The sequence below is a fragment of the Rhyacophila brunnea genome, unplaced genomic scaffold (genome assembly GCF_057557595.1).
Source record: "Rhyacophila brunnea isolate RB1 unplaced genomic scaffold, BYU_Rbru_1.0 scaffold_3, whole genome shotgun sequence".
Taxonomy (NCBI): Eukaryota; Metazoa; Arthropoda; class Insecta; order Trichoptera; family Rhyacophilidae; genus Rhyacophila; species Rhyacophila brunnea.
The window spans coordinates 13,794,021-13,817,305 of record NW_028232965.1 but is presented as its reverse complement, the minus strand read 5'-3'; the positions used below and the strand labels follow the sequence as shown (position 1 = coordinate 13,817,305).

The 23,285-nt window shown below is 31.7% G+C and overlaps 2 protein-coding genes across 2 annotated transcripts in view; one reads left to right on the top strand and one right to left on the bottom strand.

Moving 5' to 3' along the window:
- The window catches only part of LOC147067915 (uncharacterized), a 77,428-nt gene extending 63,276 nt beyond the window's left edge, over positions 1-14,152 (bottom strand). Inside the window, exon 1 of the mRNA XM_085952849.1 lies at positions 13,475-14,152. Within this exon, the coding sequence (XP_085808975.1) occupies positions 13,475-13,855 (381 nt within the window). The 5' untranslated portion in view covers positions 13,856-14,152. The remainder of the gene's footprint in view (positions 1-13,474) is intronic.
- Positions 1-23,285, top strand: part of LOC147067914 (uncharacterized) — a 133,666-nt gene that overhangs the window by 68,650 nt on the left and 41,731 nt on the right. The window lies entirely within an intron of this gene.

Sequence of the window (23,285 nt, the reverse complement as noted above, 5' to 3'; positions counted from 1 at the left end):
GGATGTCTAATGAACATTTTTATATTACATCACTTGATAGTGATTACCGATTATTGATTAGTCAACATTTTTAGTGGGGTTGAATTGGTATAGATCCACCAGAAATTGTCCGTTGAGTGAGGGCGCTACAGGCTAACTAACATTGGACATCATTCAATACTTTTTCTACTGTGATGACCTTAATTCTAAATTTGAACACCGGACGATTTGTGATGGTATATCTAAAGCTGTAGGAAATTAATAGTAGGTATCTATATTGGCGCATTCTTTAGTGAAGTTAAAATACTTGCAGTTTTGTTGGTGAGACACAGCTAATTTACTTATAAATATTAGAAGCATCTTTCAGCTTCACTTTCGTAAGTTTAGCCGAATTTACTCATAATACTATGCTAATTTCCATGGTGCATTAAAACTTTTACTATATACTTAGATTCATTTATCAATAAAACAAATCGATGGAGTTATGTCTTTCTTTTAATTATGGATTTTCTTGCACTTTTGGAAGATGCGTGACTGTATGTTGCGTGGAAATGCAATATAATAGTCACCTCGCATAATGAGTTGGCACATAAACATAACTTGCGTGCAATTTGTCGCGTTTTCACGTTTCAGTAACTATTATTGGTATACCAGGTGCTGTCAATTATTCTCAAACCTAAATAGGCATATACCTACTAATAAAAAGAAATATAGATTATTTGAAATAAAACATCTAAACATATAAACATCTTTGTAATTAGCATTACAATGGGTTCTGATTGGGCATATAATAATTTGGCTATCTTAAAATAAACACTGACATTGTTGCAAAGGAGATTTGTTTTATACAATAATTTACAATATCATTATTAGGCAAGTTATCACAAAACAGCTTTTGACAATATCCTCATAAGTATTTTGCAAAACCAGTCCTGATCATAACGAACTTGTATGAATCAAGTACCTACAATAATATATTGGATTTTATTTTACGTGGCGGGTCGGCAAGCTAAGTGAGACTAATAGAAGATAAAAAGCAACTTTATAAAATATTGACATTTATTTTCTCCGTCTTACTATTAATGTTGCATTAGTATTTTTTTTTTTGATTATTGTGTAGTTTTCGTATTTTTTTTGCCTAGACGGGAAAATTTAGTTACGTATCTTTTGAGAAATTCTATAAATCTGAGAAAACTGGTGTGACGACATCTATTATGTCGTGAATTCTTTCTTTACCTTGGCGATATATAGGGGGGCGCTAAATATTCTGGCTTAGATCTCATTTCAGGATGTGAGGGGCATGGAATGTATCTAGCTGTTTCGCAACGTGTGTACTTCGGAGAGACTGCATACTATTTAGTGTAGGTATCATAATAGTTAAAGTAGGTCTTAGTTGTATTTTGCAATGGCGTTTCTCACAATTTAATATCGCGTATTAAACTGTATCACTCTTATCATATTAAAAAGTATCATAGATATTGTTGGTATGTTTCAAATAAAAATCTCATAGGTTAAAGACACATTAAGCAGCGGTTACTATTATTGGTCTACGAGACCAAGATTTTGAACGCCTGTGTTGAGTGCAGGCGGGCGCAAGTGCACCGCCGTGTTGCGTTGTAGGTGATCCGTCGCGGCCCGCGAGTAATGTTTATTTAATGATACGATTCCCACCGTCCCAGTAGACGTCGCATCTCCTCGAATTGACTAATGCACGGCTCCGTTTGCTCTTGTCTCTTCAACTGATGCGCCGAGGGCACACACTTCTTTCCGGCTTCACCCATTACTACATTAACCCTTCGCTTGAACCTTAAGTTCGTGATCACGGAGTTGTATTATCTTTTTCAAACTGAAGTGATCGCCGATCGGATGTACAAGATACCGTGAGATGAGCTGAGACGTCGACTTCTTGCTGTCAAATATTAAAAATGTAGAAATCCGCTTATAATAATACATGTATAAATATTACTCTTCTTAACATCCACTAAATTCTATGATATTGTTAATTCACATCGCTTGTTTCAACTGTTTCCCGATGTATGATAATATCAATTTAAGAAAATTTCATCTATAAATTATTTGCAAATACTTAATTCGATGGCCAAAATACTATCATTTTCGGTCCTGTTCCGGGGATTCGTCTTCCATGGATTCGTCAAAATAAGTTTTTGTTTACTTGCTTGAATTCAGGACATGGAAATAATGAATAACAACTATTCCCCATAAAGGCTGTGTTAAGATGATAATATACTGCTGATTTTATATACTAATGGGCATGTTAGCAGAGTATGCCAATGTGTAAAATTATCAATAATCTCTTGCAATAGTTGCAATGTACATACATTCAAATTCATGTTTTGTATATGTGGCAATATTTAAGTTTACACATTCGGTCACATTGGTAGATTATGACAATAATGTTATAAGTAAATACATAAAGTGAGTTTGAAGGCCGCGTGCCTTAAGCGTCGGCCTATAGCGTCGTGGGTCCCAGGTTCGAATCCTGGGTCTGGCAAGTACACATATTGTTTCCAATTTGTGTATGAGTCAGAGTATGGACCTAATAGGTTGAGCAAGTGGCTGACATCTTCTCGTCAAAACAAAATCTGTTAATACAAACCTCCACTCTGTTGAGGCTTATATTATGATCTTATTTGGATCGGACATGGTCGAAAAAAAGTGGGTTTGTAATAATGACCGGTATAGTAAAATTGTATCTGTCTATATTATTATCAATTTACAAAAAAGAGTATAACCAGACGTAGTCGTGTGTTACAAGGGTCATTAGGTACTAGAACCCTTTTATTTTTCAAATGATACGTCGATTATTAAGTAAGTGTTTCTATATCATATGGGTAGGTACTCTGGTAGAAATTTAGCTAAGTTTTCCGTTGCCAATTGCCAACACTATTAGTTTGTTCAATTCTTTGTAGTGATTATGTATATTTATGTCCCATACATCAGTGCATTGTGAATTTTATTTTTATCAGTTGTTTTGTTATTCATACATGCCTTCGCCATGGCCATGCTAACTCAAAATACCCTTTCTTAGTTTCTGTGCCAAAGATTAAAAACAATGGTCGTACATTCATTGTCATATTCCACGGATTATTCAAATTTTTCATCGTTTCCATTGTTGCAATCCTAAAGTGTCACGATTTGGGATAGTGAGTACATACCAACATCCCAAAAGTAAGATCGCGGTTACCGATTTGAGAGGAAACACTTAAAATATCAAATAAAATTGAATTGCCACTACTAAATGTATGTATGTATTGTGATGCAAGAAACCAGCTTTGCCAACAGTGTTTTCTTGCCAGATCTACCATTTTCGATTAGGCATTTAACTTGCAAATTTTGCATCATAACGTTTAGATATCACAAATAGCAATGCAAATGCTAAAAAATCTCAAAAAAAAAAAGCTAGAATATTTACCACTTACATTTTTTTTTAATTAAGGATTTATTTTCGTTATGTGTTATTGTAATATTATTTCCTACATTTTTTCGCTAATTTGACTCAGGCAGAACACTTGTACCTATGTGGTCTGGTCACTCTCTCTCACGTTAATTGCCTTGTCAATACGAAACAGCAAACGTATTTGTTGTATACGATAATTTGTTTACAGTTTAGTTCTTTGTGTTATGGCACACTGTTTTTTGTGTTTAGAATTTCGGTCGTATATTTCCAAAGGTCGGATCAGTAAAACATATTAGATTATGTTCGTTCCGAACAAAAACTCACAAAAGATCAGTGGTTCGCCGGTGAAATGAGCCGGAAACTGTATGGACGTAGGTAGATCTTCGTTATAAGCGAGGACGGCTATGGACAAAATTTGCGAAATATGTATTTTTTATTATTATTTGGTTTGTTTATTGAATGAATGCATGTTTTAAAAAGAACAGGAGATGCTTACAGATAGAGTTATTATAATAGAATAATACTATAATGTTTTCGATGTTGGCGGTTGTGGATTATAGGTGTCTACACCTACACTACCGGGGTATGGTTGTTTGGTTATGGAAAACATGAGACAACTGATGTGAGTTGTACAGCGTACGCACATTAGTCGAAACACGCCACCGAAAGTATATTAGTTTTGATGGTAAAATTTACCTCCGGATCACTTTCGTGTTTGATTAGTAGAACTCGTCGTTCTTGATCGATCGTCGGTTGAGATCACAAGGTGTTATGCGCATAAATTGGCAGCCAGCACTCAGTTATCGATGTTAATTTTACCTCACTCGTCTCGCCGACTTAAGGGCTGACCGGCAAACTTGATATTTATCGCATAGGGGACTCATTTATTTACAAAGTTGTATAATTTTTGTTTCGCTATGCCTATTTCAAAATTTAAAGGCGATTCTAATTTAACACTTTTGGTGACCTTGCTGAGAACATAGATGATGTCAAAAACAAAGGTATAACTGGTTGAATTAAATTAAAATTTTAAATTCTACAACTTGTTTAGCTCTTGGTTACAACTTGGATAGCTATTTCGGTTGTTACGACATTATCAATACTGGCATTATGCAATGCACAGTATAATACTATTTATATTATATACTTAGGTACAGTAACTCTCAAACTGAGAGATCGTGGAAGTACTTTCAGGAAGCCACTAAATATTTCAATATCTAGATAAAAATAATCTACTGACATAAATAACAAATATATAAAAAACACAATTAAATAACACAGTATGTACGTAGGTACCTAACTATGACATGTATACTTGTGTATTTCGCAATGCATATCTTCTTTCGTTATTATGTATAAAAAAATATGTAGGTTAGGTATTTTGTGTCAATATTATCCTTAGTCGTCAAGATATTGTAGAAATTAGAAACCATAACTTGAAAAATGTGCAGAATTCATACATTCATTATCTCTGGCGACGATAATGTTATAAATTGTACACATATTCTACACTCTACATCCAGCGGTATAGATAAAAACATGTGCACTCTGGTATAAAATCATGATGAATAGGCATATAATAAGGATATTTTTTAATATATGGAGTCCTAAATTACAAAATGGTGAGGAAAGTTTGAAGTTTTTTATAATTACTGTCTGATTTGATTGATATTCAGTTGAAACGTTTACTTTATAGTCATGAATTTAAATTCGAAGTAAAACTTGGGTTTTACAATTGAATGCCCATGGGATACCAATGACTAAAATTACATTTAAAATTATTTTTTACGATGCGATTCATTCTTTTTTGTACAATTTTATCATAATGTGTACGTACTACTATTGTTTGGATAGGTTTTCGTTAAACGGGTCGTTTTGGTGTAAATTCTTGATTTTAAAAGAAACTATTATACTTTCGTTTTAATAATATTCATTTCGTATTATATACGATATAGAGAGCAACTCGTCTTTATAATAATATGTGAAACATTGTTCTTCAGAATAGTATGGTAATTTTAAGTGTTGGGCGTTTTGAAAATGCATTCTTCCGAGTTCCGAGTGTGATTAAATATTACAGAAGTTGAAGACGCAGCACGCCCGCAGTGTAATAAGCAATAACACAACACCCAGACTACAATGCACCTCTCGGATGTTATCATCAGAATAAGTCGACGCGAGGCGGTGCTCTCATAAAAAGGTGTTTACGTTGAGATTATCTCCATAAAACAAACACATTGGTGGTCCTTGCCGCCCGACACATTGTAGGTATTCTACTTGTACCTGTCTTGGATGTAATAAAGGAATGATTGTAGCATTTTTAATTCATTATAATGTTATGCATCTTACAGTTCTGACGGCTATGCGCAGTGTATACCATTGGGGTGCGGTGACTTTTGCTTTTAGGGATGTGCTGAAAAACTGTACTTACTATAAATAGTATTACTTGGCGAAATAGTATAATGTGAGGTATTGTCAAACGGTAGATAAAATGCGATATTTTAAACATGAATATACTTACAATTTTCGTTAGACCAGTGCTCCGCAACCTTTTATCACTCACGGCACACCAAAGGTCTTCACAGAATTTCATGGCACACCACAAGTAAATATTTAGACGTATTAAAAAAGTTTATACATTTTACCGACTGTTTCTGGAGATGCTCCGAATCTACAGCATCTATGAATCGCACGCCACTTGTGCATACATTAAGCGGTGTTTATACGTGAGTCTTGCCTCGTAATATTAAACATAATGGTTAACAAATAAATATATGGAATTTATTTTATAGATGTGATTTTATGAATTTTAAACATTTTTGTTGCAGTCGCCACTCTGTTGCGTTACGATACAGCTAATGCTAATACAATAAAATAGATACATAATATTTTTGTGTGCATTAAAAATATTGAAACTAGTCCGAAACAATGTGTTTACAATATTATAAACGGACGTACTGTTTACGATTTTTTTTCTAAATACCGACCCCTTTTAGAGCATATTATATTTTATCAGCCATAACATTATAAAGTCAGTCAAAATTGATACTAATTGATACGATAAATTAAAAATGAAATTTGTATATAAAAAACATTTTACTTGTGTATTGCTAACGATGATTGTTCTTTTACAAGCAAAACGCATCATAAATTAAAAATATGGAAAATGACACGTATTTGAGACAAACTTTCAAAATAAAAATGTTTATGTCTACGGGTGAAGATGAGAAATATCAATTTGTATTAGTTCCCTCTTTTGAGCACCTTAGCGACTTCTAGCGTCGTACAACGCGCCCGCCCCCCGCTCTGTCTTCCAGTTCCTACATAGTGATTTATATTAATATAATATCCCCAGAGAGCAATAACGACCAGTTTGGAAATTACTCAGTTAGACTGAGGTTATGTAAAACCTTTTTAAATGTCGGAGTCATAACAATCGGAATTGCAGGTTTTCTGTTTTATATTATAACGACATAGCTAACTTTATTATACATTGTAAATGGTAAAGATGTATAACTATGTGGTAGTTATTTTGAAGCTCATGTCTTCTGATATATTTGGTTCTTAGCTTGAATTGATTTTCCACTCGCGGTCATAGCATATTTTTGTTTTTTGTTTTCGGAATATGATTATTTTTGTGTTGGTAATATGTACCTGTTAGCATGTTTACTTTCAATTTTATAGATCACTTGAAACTTGTAAATCGAGTAATGTGCACAGACGCAGAAGTTTTCCGATATACCTATTACAAGAAAAAAGATTCCAGCTACATACACCGACCGCCTATCTCGCTAATAATTTGTTTGCTCACGTAGTACTTACTAACAAATTATTCGTAGGCTTTCTAATGCATTTTGAGCTCAGCAAACATGTGATATTTCAATAATGTGTTAAGTCTGCCAATGTACGTATTTTATGAGGCAGTTTCAGCTTCTTCACGCTTTCACAAAGTCATTTAATTGCTTTCGGACAGATTGTTACTTTACAGATATTTTGAATAAAGTTATTGAACTTGGTAATTATCATAAAATACAAAATTGTCTTCGCCTCTTCAGCTTTGGTGCGCTCACATTAATAAAGGTCGTATCGACATAAATAAAAAGGGTTTCAAGTTATAAATATTTATATTTTTTAAACAAAATGTTTTTTTAATTTAAAAAATACCTTTAAAACCATGAATTATTAAAAAAAAATATACCTATTTGTAATCGATACAAATCGAATTTTCAATGAACGCACATTTTATATTGTTTTTTTTTTTTAATTTTAGGTTTATTTTATCATTGTAATGTTTTAGTAATATGTATTAAATTCCAGTCTTCAATTTCTCTGGCATAATAGTTATTTTAATCATTTTTTCATTTAGTAATAATGTAGCATTCTCAATGAACTACTCATGATTTCTGGCCTCCCCAAAACTCGGCCTTCACGACACTCGTAGTCACTCCGTTGAGTTGGGCTCTTTCCACATCATCTTCGTCCTTCGACTTTTCCGGTGACTACCAGTCTCTCTAGATTGTTTCTAAAAACAAGATTGCGGTCCTACGCATAATCTCGAGAACCTATCCTGGAAATGCAGCTCCTTCAGAATAGAGGCGTTCGTGCGCTTTTTTAACCGTTCATTAAATTCAGAGCATCTTCTTCCAGCACCCCACTTCAAAACTATTCAACTCTTTTCTCTTGCATGCGGTGTACGTCATGTTTCCACAAGGTCTATGCCATCTTTGTTTCACACATTTTACAGTTGATGTTGTGAGTAAAAATTCCAGATTTGATAGCCTTTTTTCCAAGCGCCCAATTTTTTTTTTGGTTTTTAGCTTTTCCGATGACTGATCTGAAATTTTGGTGTTGGAGTCACACTTTACATCTCTATATTTTAAAATTAGGTATAGTCTTTTGGTATAAATAGTATAACATTTTACTTTTGTTATATTGGGATGCTATGTAAGGACCAAAATTGTAGTACACTTAATAATATAATTATATTACGGTTGGAAACACTATGCTAGAAGTTAATTAATTATAAGTATAGGTACGTAATAGAAATGGAACATGATGTATTATTATTGATAATGATTAATTTTGCGTTTACGTAAAATATGACGACCGTCCATTATTGAATTTACTGACATTGTGGGCGCTAACACATGTCATGCACTAATTGTAAAACATATTATTATCTATGGTTTAGAATTTTTATTAGGTATTATTCGGTTACAAAAAAACCACAAAACTATGACAGTATGTCTGTGGAAAAATATGCTACTCATTTTTTTGCCAAAAAATAGCTCATTGATTACATTAAAATTCTGTGAAAATTCAAGTGCTCATGGTCTATTTTGGAGCGGTGATCTGATGATGTTGTATTTACTTAGTTAGATAATAGTATATTTGTTTAATTATCTACTATACATTAGGGCAAATAAAAACATTAAATAAGAATCAATTTTCAAATGCAAATAATAATCATAATACTACCTACGTACTATTCTTGTTCTGGTTGCTGCTTATTTAATCAATAGTATATATTATTTTATAAATCCTTTTCTTAAAAATAAAACTGTTTATTTATTATAGTTCTGTTATGCACCGTTTATTTAACTTTATGAAGGACATCTATATTATTTCGTGGTGTTTAATCGAATTAGTAAGCGAAGTTCTCTTTCCACCCCTAAGTGAGTTACAACCATTCAAACATAAAAAAAATTAAATGTAGTAAACTCAAATGCCGATATCGAAACTATTGATTTTATGTAAACTGCATGACACGTGCTTTGCTTTATACGGTTTGATCGTGAAACCTTTCAAATGTGTAATAGATTTCTACCTAAGTAATGTTAGATGCCGACACTTGTAGAGCATCAGCTACACATCCACTGTGAGTCAGACATTTTGCATAATTCAAATAATTCTCTGAAAAAAAATAATTTAAACGACAATATTTTGTAATATTCTATTAGTATGAAGTGGTGCCTATTACGAATCTAAAGGTTCAAATAGACTATATGACGATGGGGCACATATATGCTAAGAGCGTTTTAGTGTCTACGATCAAATCTATGCCATTCCGACATTTATACATACATATTGTATGACAGCTATGACATCGTATTTACACTCTGTGACACCCTATGACACAGGACGCCAACATAAGAAACGGGTTTTTCGACATATATATGACCGATCGTCATATAGTGTATTTGAAGCATAAGAAAAGTCAAGTTGTGTATGACAATAAACTTTATTATTGTATGACAAGTACCTACCTTATAATCATTTCAAATATTTCTTATTTGAAAGGTAAGTAACTAATTCTTAACAATATATTAATTATTTGAGCGTAACTCATAATTATTAGTCATGAGGTAATCGAAGATGAAAGTGGCCACTGATAGTTTAATAGTTACTATCCATAAAAAATGAACATAATATTATCTTTTTACAGTTGCAAGTTGCAAGGAATGCTGTTAAATATTATATATTTTATTTGCATTAAATGGCTTCACAAATTTAATAAAAGTCATCGCGATTTTATTGTGGCTTTTGATCTTTTCACATCGGGAGTTTAAAAAAAATGCTGTTTTACAAGATTTACCTGATTCGTTACGATGCGACATTTGACTGAGTACGATGTTGTGATTTCGGGATCGCAGGATCCGTTTTTATAGCGCATGGACCTAATGGAAGGAAGATGATATTTTATAAATAAAAAAAATATAATAAAATCTATGGAAAATTAGATTTTATAGGATTTTTAGCTAGGTAATTTTATATATATGGCAAAATAACATTGACCTCATCATATTCTAAGATTTTATGAAACGGTTTTCCTAATCAATACCTACTGCTTTTCCTTTTATGTTAAAAAATTTGCAGACATTACTTTTCACCATATTTTGTTTTCACCATATAACAGATTAATAAGATTAAAAAAAAGAAAAGCCAGGCGCCATAGACGAAGATTTTGAAGCCGAATTTTGTTTATGACTTAAACGATGGTCAGGCCATAAAATATTTGAAATACAAAGCCTCTGGAATGTCCTAAAATATTACCAATATTGAATACGCATTCGGTAATGCTACAAACTTTAATGCATACAGACGTAACTATTGAAAATAACATATTCTTTAAAAAGCCGTTAGGTTTAATCTATATTTCTCAACACTGAAATTAAACCTGCTACTATACCACGCCAAAAAGTAGCGCATTTCACACTATTTCTGTTTTCCTTGGTTTTTAACAATCAAAAATACAGTATTTTCGGAATTGAAAATTAGTCAGTAATGGCGTATTTATACTCGTAGATGAAATACTGTATGCCGTAGTGAATTTTACAAAGTATAGTTTACTCTATAAAACTGCGTTCCAGATATAATTGATGTAGTAAACTTTATTATTTATCAGCCGATGTGCCTACACGGCCTGGTTGCAATGAACACAGGTGCGTGTTTACAAAGAGCAGCAATTAATAATTATTGTTATTAAATAAATGATCAGTTTCGATTAAAAGCAAAAGTCGTTCGTTCGGCCATAATATAAATATGAGAATCGTCCAGCGAGGAGCGCGCTTCTGCGTACACCTGTGCATTTCGCGACTCGGCGTAGACAGGAGTGCACTGGGAAATAATGACCGAGGGGCGGTAACGCATCGACGGGATTCCGATAAAACGAGACGTTCGTAGCACGAACCAATCGTTTTGAAAACAGTATTAAAATTTAAAGTACTCACGAGCTGAGGTAAAATTAATCGTAACGACTCAATCGCCGCGTTTGAACATTGTACTCGTATTATTTGTCGACCACGCACTTAATAAATACCACACTAGATATTCGCTTTCAATTAATACTTAACACGATGTAAATTAATTTTATTATCATATTCATTTGTTCGCCAATGTCACTAATTGTATGTGTAGGTGCTAAATATCTTGAATAATATTTTATAGTCTGTTAAAACCATAAATAACAGTAATTGAATAATTTGTACCTGGCTACCTTCATAATATATTATGTAGAAATTAGCGATTTATTATACTTATACGTTTCTGATTAATGATATTTTTAAATTCATTTGATTTAATTTATATATATGAAGATGTGAAAAAGAAATTGTTGTGTTTAAGTCCACATTAATAAATCACTTCCTCTTTATTGTACTACTTATTTTGTGTCTATTTTAATTACTTTTTTTTTTATTTGATTCATTAAATTTATTATGTGTGATGAGTCATGACTGTTTATGCCAGAATACGGACTAGTAGGTATGTGTATTGCGGTGGCCATTGATTATATTAAACACATTGTGTGGTTTTCTGCGTGAATTGGCAGTAGATTAGATGTTTTGTGTAACTTTCTAGTATGCCAATGAAATGATCTGAAATTTTGTAACGTGTTATGTAATTTGAGATAGTAGATATTACCATATTTTATATTTAAAAAAAATCTCAGTGGGCCTTATTAAAATAATATAATCTTTGCTTTGCATCCTATGCAGTTTCGAATTATATATGTAAATAGGTGGTTAATAATATTATGTTTTATTAGTTTTTCGAATCATTAATAATTACAGTTAAATATTTAAAGCATCGTAGAATTAATTTATATCGTATGATTCTCATGGCTTTCCTTTTCACGTGATGACGGTAAAGAATTAATATTTAATAATATGTCAATAACAGAAATTGGCCCATTTTGTTCTGGTGGTACCTACAATCCAGCAGCATGGGGCGACAAAATGCCTCGCCCTGCAGATGGTCATGCCATTCTGATTTGGATTTCTTTTATAGTTTGGGGTGTATAAAAAATCCAGGTTCTCGACCCTGGTGCATTTCCGCTAGTACCGCCATCTTGAAAATAGCGCCTGAAATCTTTTTTCTCTCTCAAAATATCTGCTCACCAGTGGATACTAAGGCAAAAATAATTTTTATAAATTTTGTAGAAGGAATAATTACCTAAAACTTCTACCTGAAACATATTTTTATATGTCAAATAGATAGCGAACTACAGCGCTGTGAAGTGTTACAAAAAAAAAATACAAAATGTTCATTTTTGAGTATTTTTATTATAGGTACCTGCATAGTTTATAATTTTGAATACGAATATTTTTATTTCATTTTAAATGATGTTATTTAATCGTTTAGCTGAAGAGTGTAGTTTGATAAAAACATTATTTCAACGATGAATGAAACTAACAGAGATGTAAATTATTTTAAGGTTCTCTGCCTATGCCCTATAAGGCCTATAGGTAGCTTCCTATTGCGAGATTTATCTAATTTATATCGCTGTCATTTGTTCGAGTTATCGCGGAGTATTTATCATCTTACATGATCTGACGTGTAAAACGATATTGTCTCCCTCCGGGCATTTTCTGTATAACATGATAATAATATTAAGGTATCTTTTTGTTTCCGATCTATAGGTACTTTGTAATACAATGGTAGATATTTCACACTTTCTTTTTTTAAATTTTAATGACGTAATTCTATCCAAGCACACATGCAATGAAACTTTACTATTTTAATCAATATTGATAACCATTGATATTGATAATTAATTCATAAATTCTCTACCTTATCAATGAGTTTATATTGTAATTTGTAGGTACTATTTTTTATGAATTAATTCAATTGGAGTACGTATCTTTATTTCAGGTACAATCACTAATTATTACTTTCAATAGTCGACTAATTAAATATCTACACACATTCTTTCTTTGCATATTGGCGTATTGTTGGAAGTCCATTTTTTATTTCCCTATAAGAATAGTTTCGCTAAGCTTAATGTTGTGAAATGATAATAAGAATACAAGTATATAATAGAAGTATAAATTATATTATCGTTAAAGTATATGCTAACTCGATTCACCTAATCATATAGTTTCATGGTTGCCTTTTTAATTTTTCTGAGGCTTCTTTTGACATTATAAAATAACAGCAAGCAAATAATATTGTCTCGAGAAATGTGCTCACAAATCCACTATGCTTTCAGCTTAATCTGCATTTACCTTAATCCATAATAAATACACGTCTGAAAGCTTTTGTAATTATGTTAAACTAAATAAAATTGATAATGTATAATACCTGTTGTGCGAGTGCTGCACTGAAGCTGTTGTATAGCGCGTCTTGGATGTTTGGAGATGAATAGACCTGGTGCTGCACAGTGGGTCTTGGTGTCAACGGAGGCGGGAAACAGTTGACTGCACTCGTAAAGCACACAATAGTTAATACTAACGTCCACCACGTACACTTCATTTCTTTCACGCCGCGCAGCCAAATAGTTTTATACCGAACTCGTTTGCAGGACTCCGTGTCGTCTACTTGTGACACTCCCCTGTGTCCAATTAGCATTTTACATTTATTCCGATGCATTTTCGCTTTGTCACGTATCTTTGTCCTAATTTTATCACGTTCCTCCGTCAACGCACTGAACTGTTTGCATTTGATTCCTGGACCCCCCATCATCTGACTGGTCCCCGGAAAGCTAAACGATGCGGCTTTATTCTATTCACTACTGAACCTCATAAATGCTTAATCGTTCTCCGGCATCGGAAAACACGTACGCGATAAAGTGCTTAATGAAATACATTTTTCGCAAACTCACTTTAATTCTATTGTAAACTTTGTGTGCACACCATTTGTGCGAATTTCAATAGGAAACTTTGGTGATTTACGTGATTAAACTATCATTTATATTATTTGTATGGTGTGAAATATACAAGTTGTGATTTATTTTATATATTTTTTTTATTAAAATAATGTGATTTGCTGAAAAGAAATTTTTAAATAAGTAATTATTAATATAACTTAAAAATTAATTGGTTTTTACGTTGGAAGTTAAAAAATAAGTACGTAATTATCGCGAACTGATAATATCTTTTAATTACAAAAAAAATAATATGAAGAAAAATCATTATAATTTTCGCTCATTTAATATTTGCATTAAAATGTTGTTTCGTAAAAACTGCGATCCTGGCCGTTATTTAGAGTTTAAGGTGGATTAGTATTGGCTAATAAAATAAAATATTGTATAACCATATTATTTAGCTGTACCTACATACAATAAGTAATTGGTTGTACTTACCACATAATATAATACTAATAAGATATAAATTCGAAACTATTTGACCTCGAAGCCAGTTTTGTTTTATGACAATGACGGTCAGGCAAGAAATAAAAAGCCTCCAGAGGATTACCCTCAAATATTACCAATATTGAATACGCGTTTTTTCACGTGACAAACTTTAATGCTATTAAAAATTATACATTCTCTAACAAGTTTATCCCATATTTCTCCATACTCGAGAATCGTTTATTGTTACTGCCACATCCAGAAGATTATCCATTTCCCTTATTTTTTGTTTCCTGGTTGTACCTATTTCGCATTGTGGTTTGTAAGCATTAATAAGCAATGTGAAAGCAAATTATTCTTATTCATTTAACTCATTGAATGTATTTAAAGGTTTTTATTGCGATTATATAAAGCCTTCCTAAAACTCCTACTTGTATAAATCTATATGAGCGTCCCTGTTTCCTTCGTTTTTTATTATTTGAACAGCAATTACTATTTGTCTTAAGTTTTTAACTAAGTAGTTAACGAAATTTACTATGTTTCGAGTTGACAATATTCCTCTGAGGCGGATGAAACCGGACCAGTTGATATTTAATAAAAGTGGAATTAGTACTATGAAATTGCGTTTCCAAGACAATGCATTTCCACCATGAATTGATAGTTAACACCATAAAATATTTTTTGTAAACTTTCGAACATATTTTAAATTTGATTTTGAATTTTCTCATTTTATACGTGAGCTTGCGTTGTCGCCTCTGGTATATTCGATAGCAAGTACGTATTTAAAAATTGGAAACCGAAGCAATTACAGACGGTAGTTAAAACATATGACAGGCCTATCAGTTAGTCTGGTGTAAAGAATGTGACTCGCGCCGAATGAGGTAAAATGTTCGTAAAAATGTCACAAAGCCCTTTACTTCGCAAATAGTCGCGTAAACCTTTTTTTTCTGACAGTAACTCTCACTTCAGTGTCAGTATATTACTGTTCAAGCATTTCAGTTCAATCTTGTCTTACGATGTAAAACACGTACGGGTAAGTACTTAGCATTGATAAATTACCAGCGCAGTGCAGTGCCGACATACTATCTTCCTCAGGCGAAATGAACATCAAATGCAATACTTTCAAGTATGCCTGTATATAGGACATAAATGGATCCATTATCCTAATGCTAATGCAACATAATTTAGCTGTCATTAAACTTGCGTTACAACAATGTATGTAGGTACCGATTTTTATCATTTCGTGGTCAAGAGAATATAATAAATATTATGTAAAGGGGCCTGATTATAATCTTGTAAAGTAACGAAGACATAATAAACATTTAAGGGTGTATCCTATTATGTGATATATTTTCATCTTATATGTTAAATAAGTTATCTGGTATCAACTTACACCGCTGTTTTATATATACTATTTATATTATATGATAATTCTAACCACGTTCAATTGTAATAATTATACTGACTAATTTAACGTAATTTTATTATCAATATTATGCAAAATAAGATGACTTTCTTCACCAAATATTGTGACTGCCTGTTGGAGGAATGTAGGGATACAACAATAAAAAAATAGGTACACACGTTGACTGTAAGGTTATAGGTAGACGCATCTACGTACTAAAATTATGTAGATACCTACATGTTTAGAATATTGATATGCATTATGAACATTAAGTTATTTATTATGCTACTTACCTACTACGAATGACAACATAAAATGGTGTATTTTAAACCTGCTTTAGTTGAAATCAATCGTTTTGAAAAAAGGGAATAATGGATGAGGAAGCCACGCTATATTTATCTCTTTTTACCAATCCTACCTCAGAATAGTAATTATGTTTAGCTTTCTGACAAGTTATTTCTGAGCCGTTTGCAATTTCTAGACGTCGGTTTTCATACATTTTAATCGCTAGAAATTATAACCGATACAATCCGTTGATGCTATTCAAATTATATAAATGTTTATGATAACTAGGGTTATGCCTAATTATATACGAACATACAAATTGATTTATTTTTTTTGTAGCACTAATTGCACATTGTGAAAAAGTAAATTATCATATTCGATTATAAACGAAGGAGGTATGGGTACTTATAAGCGTCCAAAGATTGGAGGTTGTATTAACAAATTTTTACGAGGAACAGTTATTAGTCATTCGACCATCGAAGTAGATCCTTTCACTGGGTGAAATTCACATTGAAAAAACACCACTGTTTTTTGAGCAGCCGCGGGTTCGAAACCAATTGCACATTGTAGTTAACATATTTTTGTAATTAAATGATTTATACACAAGTCAAAGTAAACGTAAATAAACTATATACTATCGAGTCATCATTATTGTTATTACCTAATAGAAGTTGAATATATTTAAGATATGCTGAATGTGCAATATCTTCTGATACCGTTACCTGTGCGAATACGAATGATAATTATTGTAATTTTAAAGATACGAAATGGTTTTTCTTTGCGTCGCGACAGGGATATTGGTCAGTGTTTTTTTATTATTCTTGTGCAATGTTGAGAATGTGTCCCAAAACCTGTTCGCTAAATTTCCATATTACGATTATTGAAGCCTCGAATACGAAAATTATACAATTGAACTCCACGTAATCTATTATATTATGCTAAATGACTGTTATATCACTCTATTGGTCAACTGAACTTCAGTGGCTTTTAACTAGATTTATTGTTTATTTAGTATTCCGTGGTCATATTAAAAAAAATCCTCTATAAGTCAAAGTATTTTTAATAAAAACGAATAGGAATTAATTTGTTTCTACAATTAAGTTTTTCATTGATAATTGGGTTGTGTAGTAATGGTATTCTATACCTAATAGTTACATATTATTTATTACAAATTATTTTAGGTTAAGTTGAAAAAAATGAATATCATTATTGTCTTCACCATTCGTTGTGGATCTTGGCCGCTTTCTGAGGAGTGTCTTAGTTGTTTTCTGCTATCAGGTCAATGCTTTGGATCTAAGCACAGATTTAAAAAAAAAACAATTAAATTTACCGAACACGGGATTCAAACCCATGATCCATGGCTCAAGAAACGGACGGTATGCCACCGCTGGCGTATAACATTCTTAAAGCGAAATAATAAACAATAATCAAGTACATTCGTCGGTGTTTTGTAAAAAGGGCGAATTAACCAAAATGCTACTTTACAGGAGGAGGATTTTTAACTTTTGACATTTTTTTGTTTTTTACCTGTAGATGTTTATAAATATCTAACAAGTTTATAATAAAGCTTAGAAAAAATACTGTCATTATAATAGGTATTATTATATAATATTTTAAAACGCCTAATATGTCACATTTGCTTTTTATTTCGTAATTTTAATTAATTTAATTTTAGTCGATTATCGTTTTTAAGTACTTTCCTGTGGAGATAAAAATTCGCCGTTTTTACACAACAAAGCTAGTGGGGTACATATTATATTTTCATTAAAATCTCGATTTCGCCAAAATGGTTGATTCGCCCTTTTTACAAAACACCGACGATATGTATTGTACGGAAAGATAAATAGTCTTAAAATGATATGCTTTTGCAATGTCGTGACTTAATTTAATACGATTTATGAATTACGAATATTTAACATTATATATAATAAGATTTATGTCGACAAATTTAACCGCGTTCTAAATTTAGGAGTAATTTTCTATCTTCGTACGTAATTCGTGCTATGTATTAAGCGTGTCTCAATATCAGCAGCTTTTCTCGATAACAATTTTAAATCTAGACCGACCACAAAATATTGAGGTGAGACGTTTTAGAGAACTAATAGATCGCAATACAAAGCCAACGCTCACATCCTGACACTAGCGCCATGGTCACGCATCAAGTTATAGTTGTCAGTCTCAATCTTAATGTTGTGGTTTTTGTAAATATGATACTTAATACTTATATTCTTGAGTCGCCTAGAGTCATAACTCATATGTTGCAATTTTATCATTTTTCAGTTAAATATACCAGTAATCGATATAATAAAAATAGTTGGCTATCAAAATTCACTTAAAACAGTTTAAACCATCTGAGAATCGTTGACAAAGTTGACTGTTGGTGTCATAACTCACATTTTTCAATGAATAATGACAGTTATGTCATCAAGGCCTATCTAACCAATCAGGGAGCTCTATTTTTCATTGGTACTGTGTGTCTGCAGCCTTAGGAGGAGGTATAGGTATAAATATATTTAAAAAAAATTTTAATCGACTCACTCACTCATTAATATTCAAGGCAATTCAATACTTTTCTTCTAATTACAACAAACAGTGCTCTGGTGTTTTTTTGCGATTATCTCAAAACTCGATTTTTGGAATATGTGTGTTATATGACTCTAGTCTGTATAAATTGATCTTGCATCTGCTGAAGATGGTCGAGTTCTAATATACAATCACGAGCAAGAGTTTATTTTTAATAAAATACAATGCTGATACTTATACGTAATTTTAATCTCGTATTTTTTGGTTAATTAGCTTTTTTTAACTTGTACAAGTAATTTCTAAATTTTACATGATATATAGGTATACTCGTTGTATTCTCGAATTTACTGAATTTCTAATTCGCTTAGTCACTGCGTTTTAATTCCTGCCACACGGCGGGAACAATGCACCTCTCCGATGCACTTGACTCTTTATTAACCGGATTTTGGGAAGCGTGACAAGTGGAATTGGGAGGCTCAAAGTACAGACAATGCGATTAATTCACTTTCGTTAGCGAGAGACGCAGCCGAACGTCGAGGCGGTCTTCAGTTCGACTGCAGCTGAAAAAAACTAAACAAACTTCCGCAACATTCTTCTACAAGACATTTCAAAGGTTATTAACCGAACCTTAATTCGTTTTATTACAACGCATGCCATTTATTTCACATAAACCGTAATAATTATTCCATAATGCGTAAGTACATTCCTGCGTGCAGCAAACATAACGTATTTTGATTCTTATTTTAAGAATATCATTCTTATTTACTACTCTGTATCCTAACCGATGTTGTTAAAACTAACGAATGATGATAATATAATATACCGGATTGGCGGAATTTAAGAATTTGGGAAGGTACATACTTAAATTAATGGTAGTCTAATGCTAAAGTCTAAGCCTGATTAATCTGCAATATGAGAGATATTTTATCTGATAATTGTATATAAGTACATAGGTATTATATTTATGACAAAAAGAGATAAGACAAGATACTCACCATACTGGAATAAGAAATACGACGAGATATAAGGTATTGTATCCGGACATGACATAAAGCGCAATAGAACCATTATTATGAGTAATTGGGATGAAAGTATTCCAGATAGTGGTAATATTAGGACAGTTGTAAACTAATAATAGGTACAACTATTATTTTACTCATGTAGTAACCTTTTCCCCTAATTTAAAGAAGTAGCTTTTTTTGAATTTTTATTATTTAAATTTAAATCATACACTGTTGTTAGTTATAACCTTTTTGGTTTGCACTATAAACCGGATTATCATTGCTTTGGATAATTATTGTGCTATGCATAAAAGAGTATAGAGTTACAGCATATTATCCAACCGTATTAATCTACAATTAAATATTTTTAATACTTATTTTGTCTTTTGGTCAAAAAAATCCTATTTGCCTGATCATCGATCAGCCACACACCGATTAAACACGATTCATTCAATTGAAAATGCCCCTCTGAGGATGATGAAAGTGGTCCAGATTTATTTACAAGAAAAGTGGAATAAGTATTAAAAATTTTTACGTTTTATAAAATTAATCAATAATACCGATTAACTGGTTTCCCGGCAGTGAAACTTAGGCATACGTCCCGGTGTATCCCATCCTAGTTTATTTTATTTTTCATACTATCTTGATCACTAAGCGCTTCCCAAACCTTTCTCTGTTGCATTCACAAGCCGGTTTCGTTCAGACCTTGATAATCACAAATATCTTTCCTACAAAGTTTACGGATTGTCTAGGCTTAAACTCACTTTTTTACGTACTTAGAAGACGTCCTCCCTTAACTACAGACGCTCATTAAATGTAAGTACAGTCTGATTATAATATTATCCGTAATAAATTGGTGACAATTCTAACTGTTTTCCCTAGATAAACTGGTAATTTTGTTCGGTAAATGTTAGACAAAATAAAAAAAACGAATTTAATAGCACTCTATAATTATTATTATTCACTGTGTAAATGTCGATACCATTTTAGTCAGATTTATTTAATTCAAATGGATATTTTCAACCGACGAGTAACCGGTTAATTTTGGAGATAAAATACCTACTATAAAATTAATTTTAAATCTTTTATATGAGCTTTCCAGTTAGAATTTGTGGTGAAGGATATTACAGATACATATCGGGCATAGAATACTAATAATTATTATTAAAGCTTTCAAATCAGACATTGATTGAACGATGATGTCTTGGACTTGGTCACAATTTTGACTGTCGCATTTTTTCTTTTTATTAGTGTGAAAATTACTATGTGACTTTGTTAATGTTGTGAGGCTACGGTCAGTTTATTTGATATATTATTAAGTGTATAAAGGTAATATTATGGAGAATCAATTTGTTGTTTGTATGATTTGGAGTTTATTATAAAAGACATAATATTATAATATATGTGATGTAATTTCAATATTGTTGTACCTTAATATATTCTGTTAACTTTTAATGTTCCAAAATATGACTATATGTTTGTTAAATTCATTTCATTTCACCGCATGGAAGTATTGTGATAGATTGAGTTTTCACAACAAAACTTAATAATAATAATATATTGTGTGCACCAACTCACAATCAGTTATATTCAGTAGGTATTATGACTATGTATGTATGTACATACCTTGTTGAATATAACATTATTTTGAGTTCAAACAGCAAACGATTTGAGTAAAATAGGTAATTATGATACTGGTACACACAAACGTATCAAAATAATAATTATGTCGTAGTTCGTTGCGCTTTGTAGTGACCCATAGCTGTGGTCAATTGTATTTTATGATAAAGATAATATGGTATGAATGTGTTGACATCAACATAATGTCGAAATGTATGAATAATTGATTTACCGATTTTGATAATAATTACAATTCACTAAAACTATCTGGTTTACTGGGCCAAGTTTTATATCATATCAGGGAAAAATAACAATAAATTTGTTTATTGGAATGTTCATGATAAAACGTTAATTATACTGACCAATTTAATGTTCACGGTATTATTACTTTTAATAACATGTTTTTTTATTAAGGGGTATGTGTTTTAAATAGTTAGAAAATTATGAATATGGGATAAGTTAAGGGCTTAACAATGAACAATTCGTAAACTTTATAGGCAAGATATTTTTATCATTATGGAATCATATCTTTTCTCGTTATATACCTACACATAATATTATTTTAACGTATCTGTTGTTTTGTAAAATGTCGAATATACGAGGTTATTAGATGTTTTTATTAAAATTTCACTAAAAATAATTCAGTGAATTATTCTTGGAGTTTATTAGTGATTCGTATTTTTTGAAGGAATTTCATCGTATTGCGATCTAAATTTCTCACGATATCCACTATTCTATGCTGAAGATATTATTTTCACAAGGTCATTTTTTATCATTCGATATATAATTCAAAGATCAATTATTAGTGTATGCTATACATACATTATGATTTTATCATTAGAGAGAAATTTTTCCATTTAAATAATGTGTACGTATTTTCTTAATTTGGTTGTCATTGTATCCGGACACAGATAGGCAATCGTCATTTATGGTCACTAAGGTGCATGCGTCGTTTATAAACAAATATATTAAATAAGCTATTAAAATACCAAGTATTTACCAAAGGTTGGTGCAATAGAGAAATTATTTGTTCATAACAGTTTAAAATTTTAAGTATGCAATGTACTTATAAAATTTTTGATATTTAGTGATAAAACTAAATAAAATTACAAAAGCTCAGTTAAGCAGGTACTAATTTTTGTTTTTATTATTGAAACACATTTTTCTCGATGAAATCGTATCACTATAATTTCACGACAGTTTTTCATTCATAATATTGTAAATAGTTTTTTTACGCTAGTAAACAAACACAAGCACGTGCGAACTACGAAGAGTCAATGTAAGATTGTACGTCTGTGCAGTCAGTCAGCTTCGTAAGTTGACGCCGCGGCGGTCGGTCGGCAACTGAACCGATGCCATAATGCGATCGTGCTTCTTTTCGGCTACCACTCCAAGTAAAAGAAAGGTTCACATTATCCTCGCGATGAAAGGTTTTCCCAATGCGACTCGATCGAGAAAATTCTTTTCTTCGCTCCGGAAAAACTTTTTATCGAGATCGGACAATGAAGGCGTACCTACGTGTGATTAGGATTTTTTTTTACCCAAGATATTATTACGTACCTATGAAAATAATATCATTGTATAATATTATTATTCTTCAATTGAATAAAAAAACATATTTTCCAATGAAATAAATAGAATACTGTTCACAATTGTGACATGATCGTATTGATGCTATATTATAATATCATCTCTATTCAACACGAGAATATAAACAATGTGTATTCATGATTTCTAGTATTCTGAATCGCAAAGTTTTCCCATTATATTTGGAATATTGTCTTCGATCTACTTAGTTCATGCGGTGTACTTCCATGTATCTACTTCATAATTGTTGTACCTACCTATTTACTCTTTATACTGATTTTTTTTTCTAATACTGCATACATTTATTTGTTTTTTATACTGTTTTATTACTATTTATTGGTTTTTAAATGTCATGTTGTGAACGTCTTAAATTTATATTGTGCAAAGTTCGCTAGGTACCTA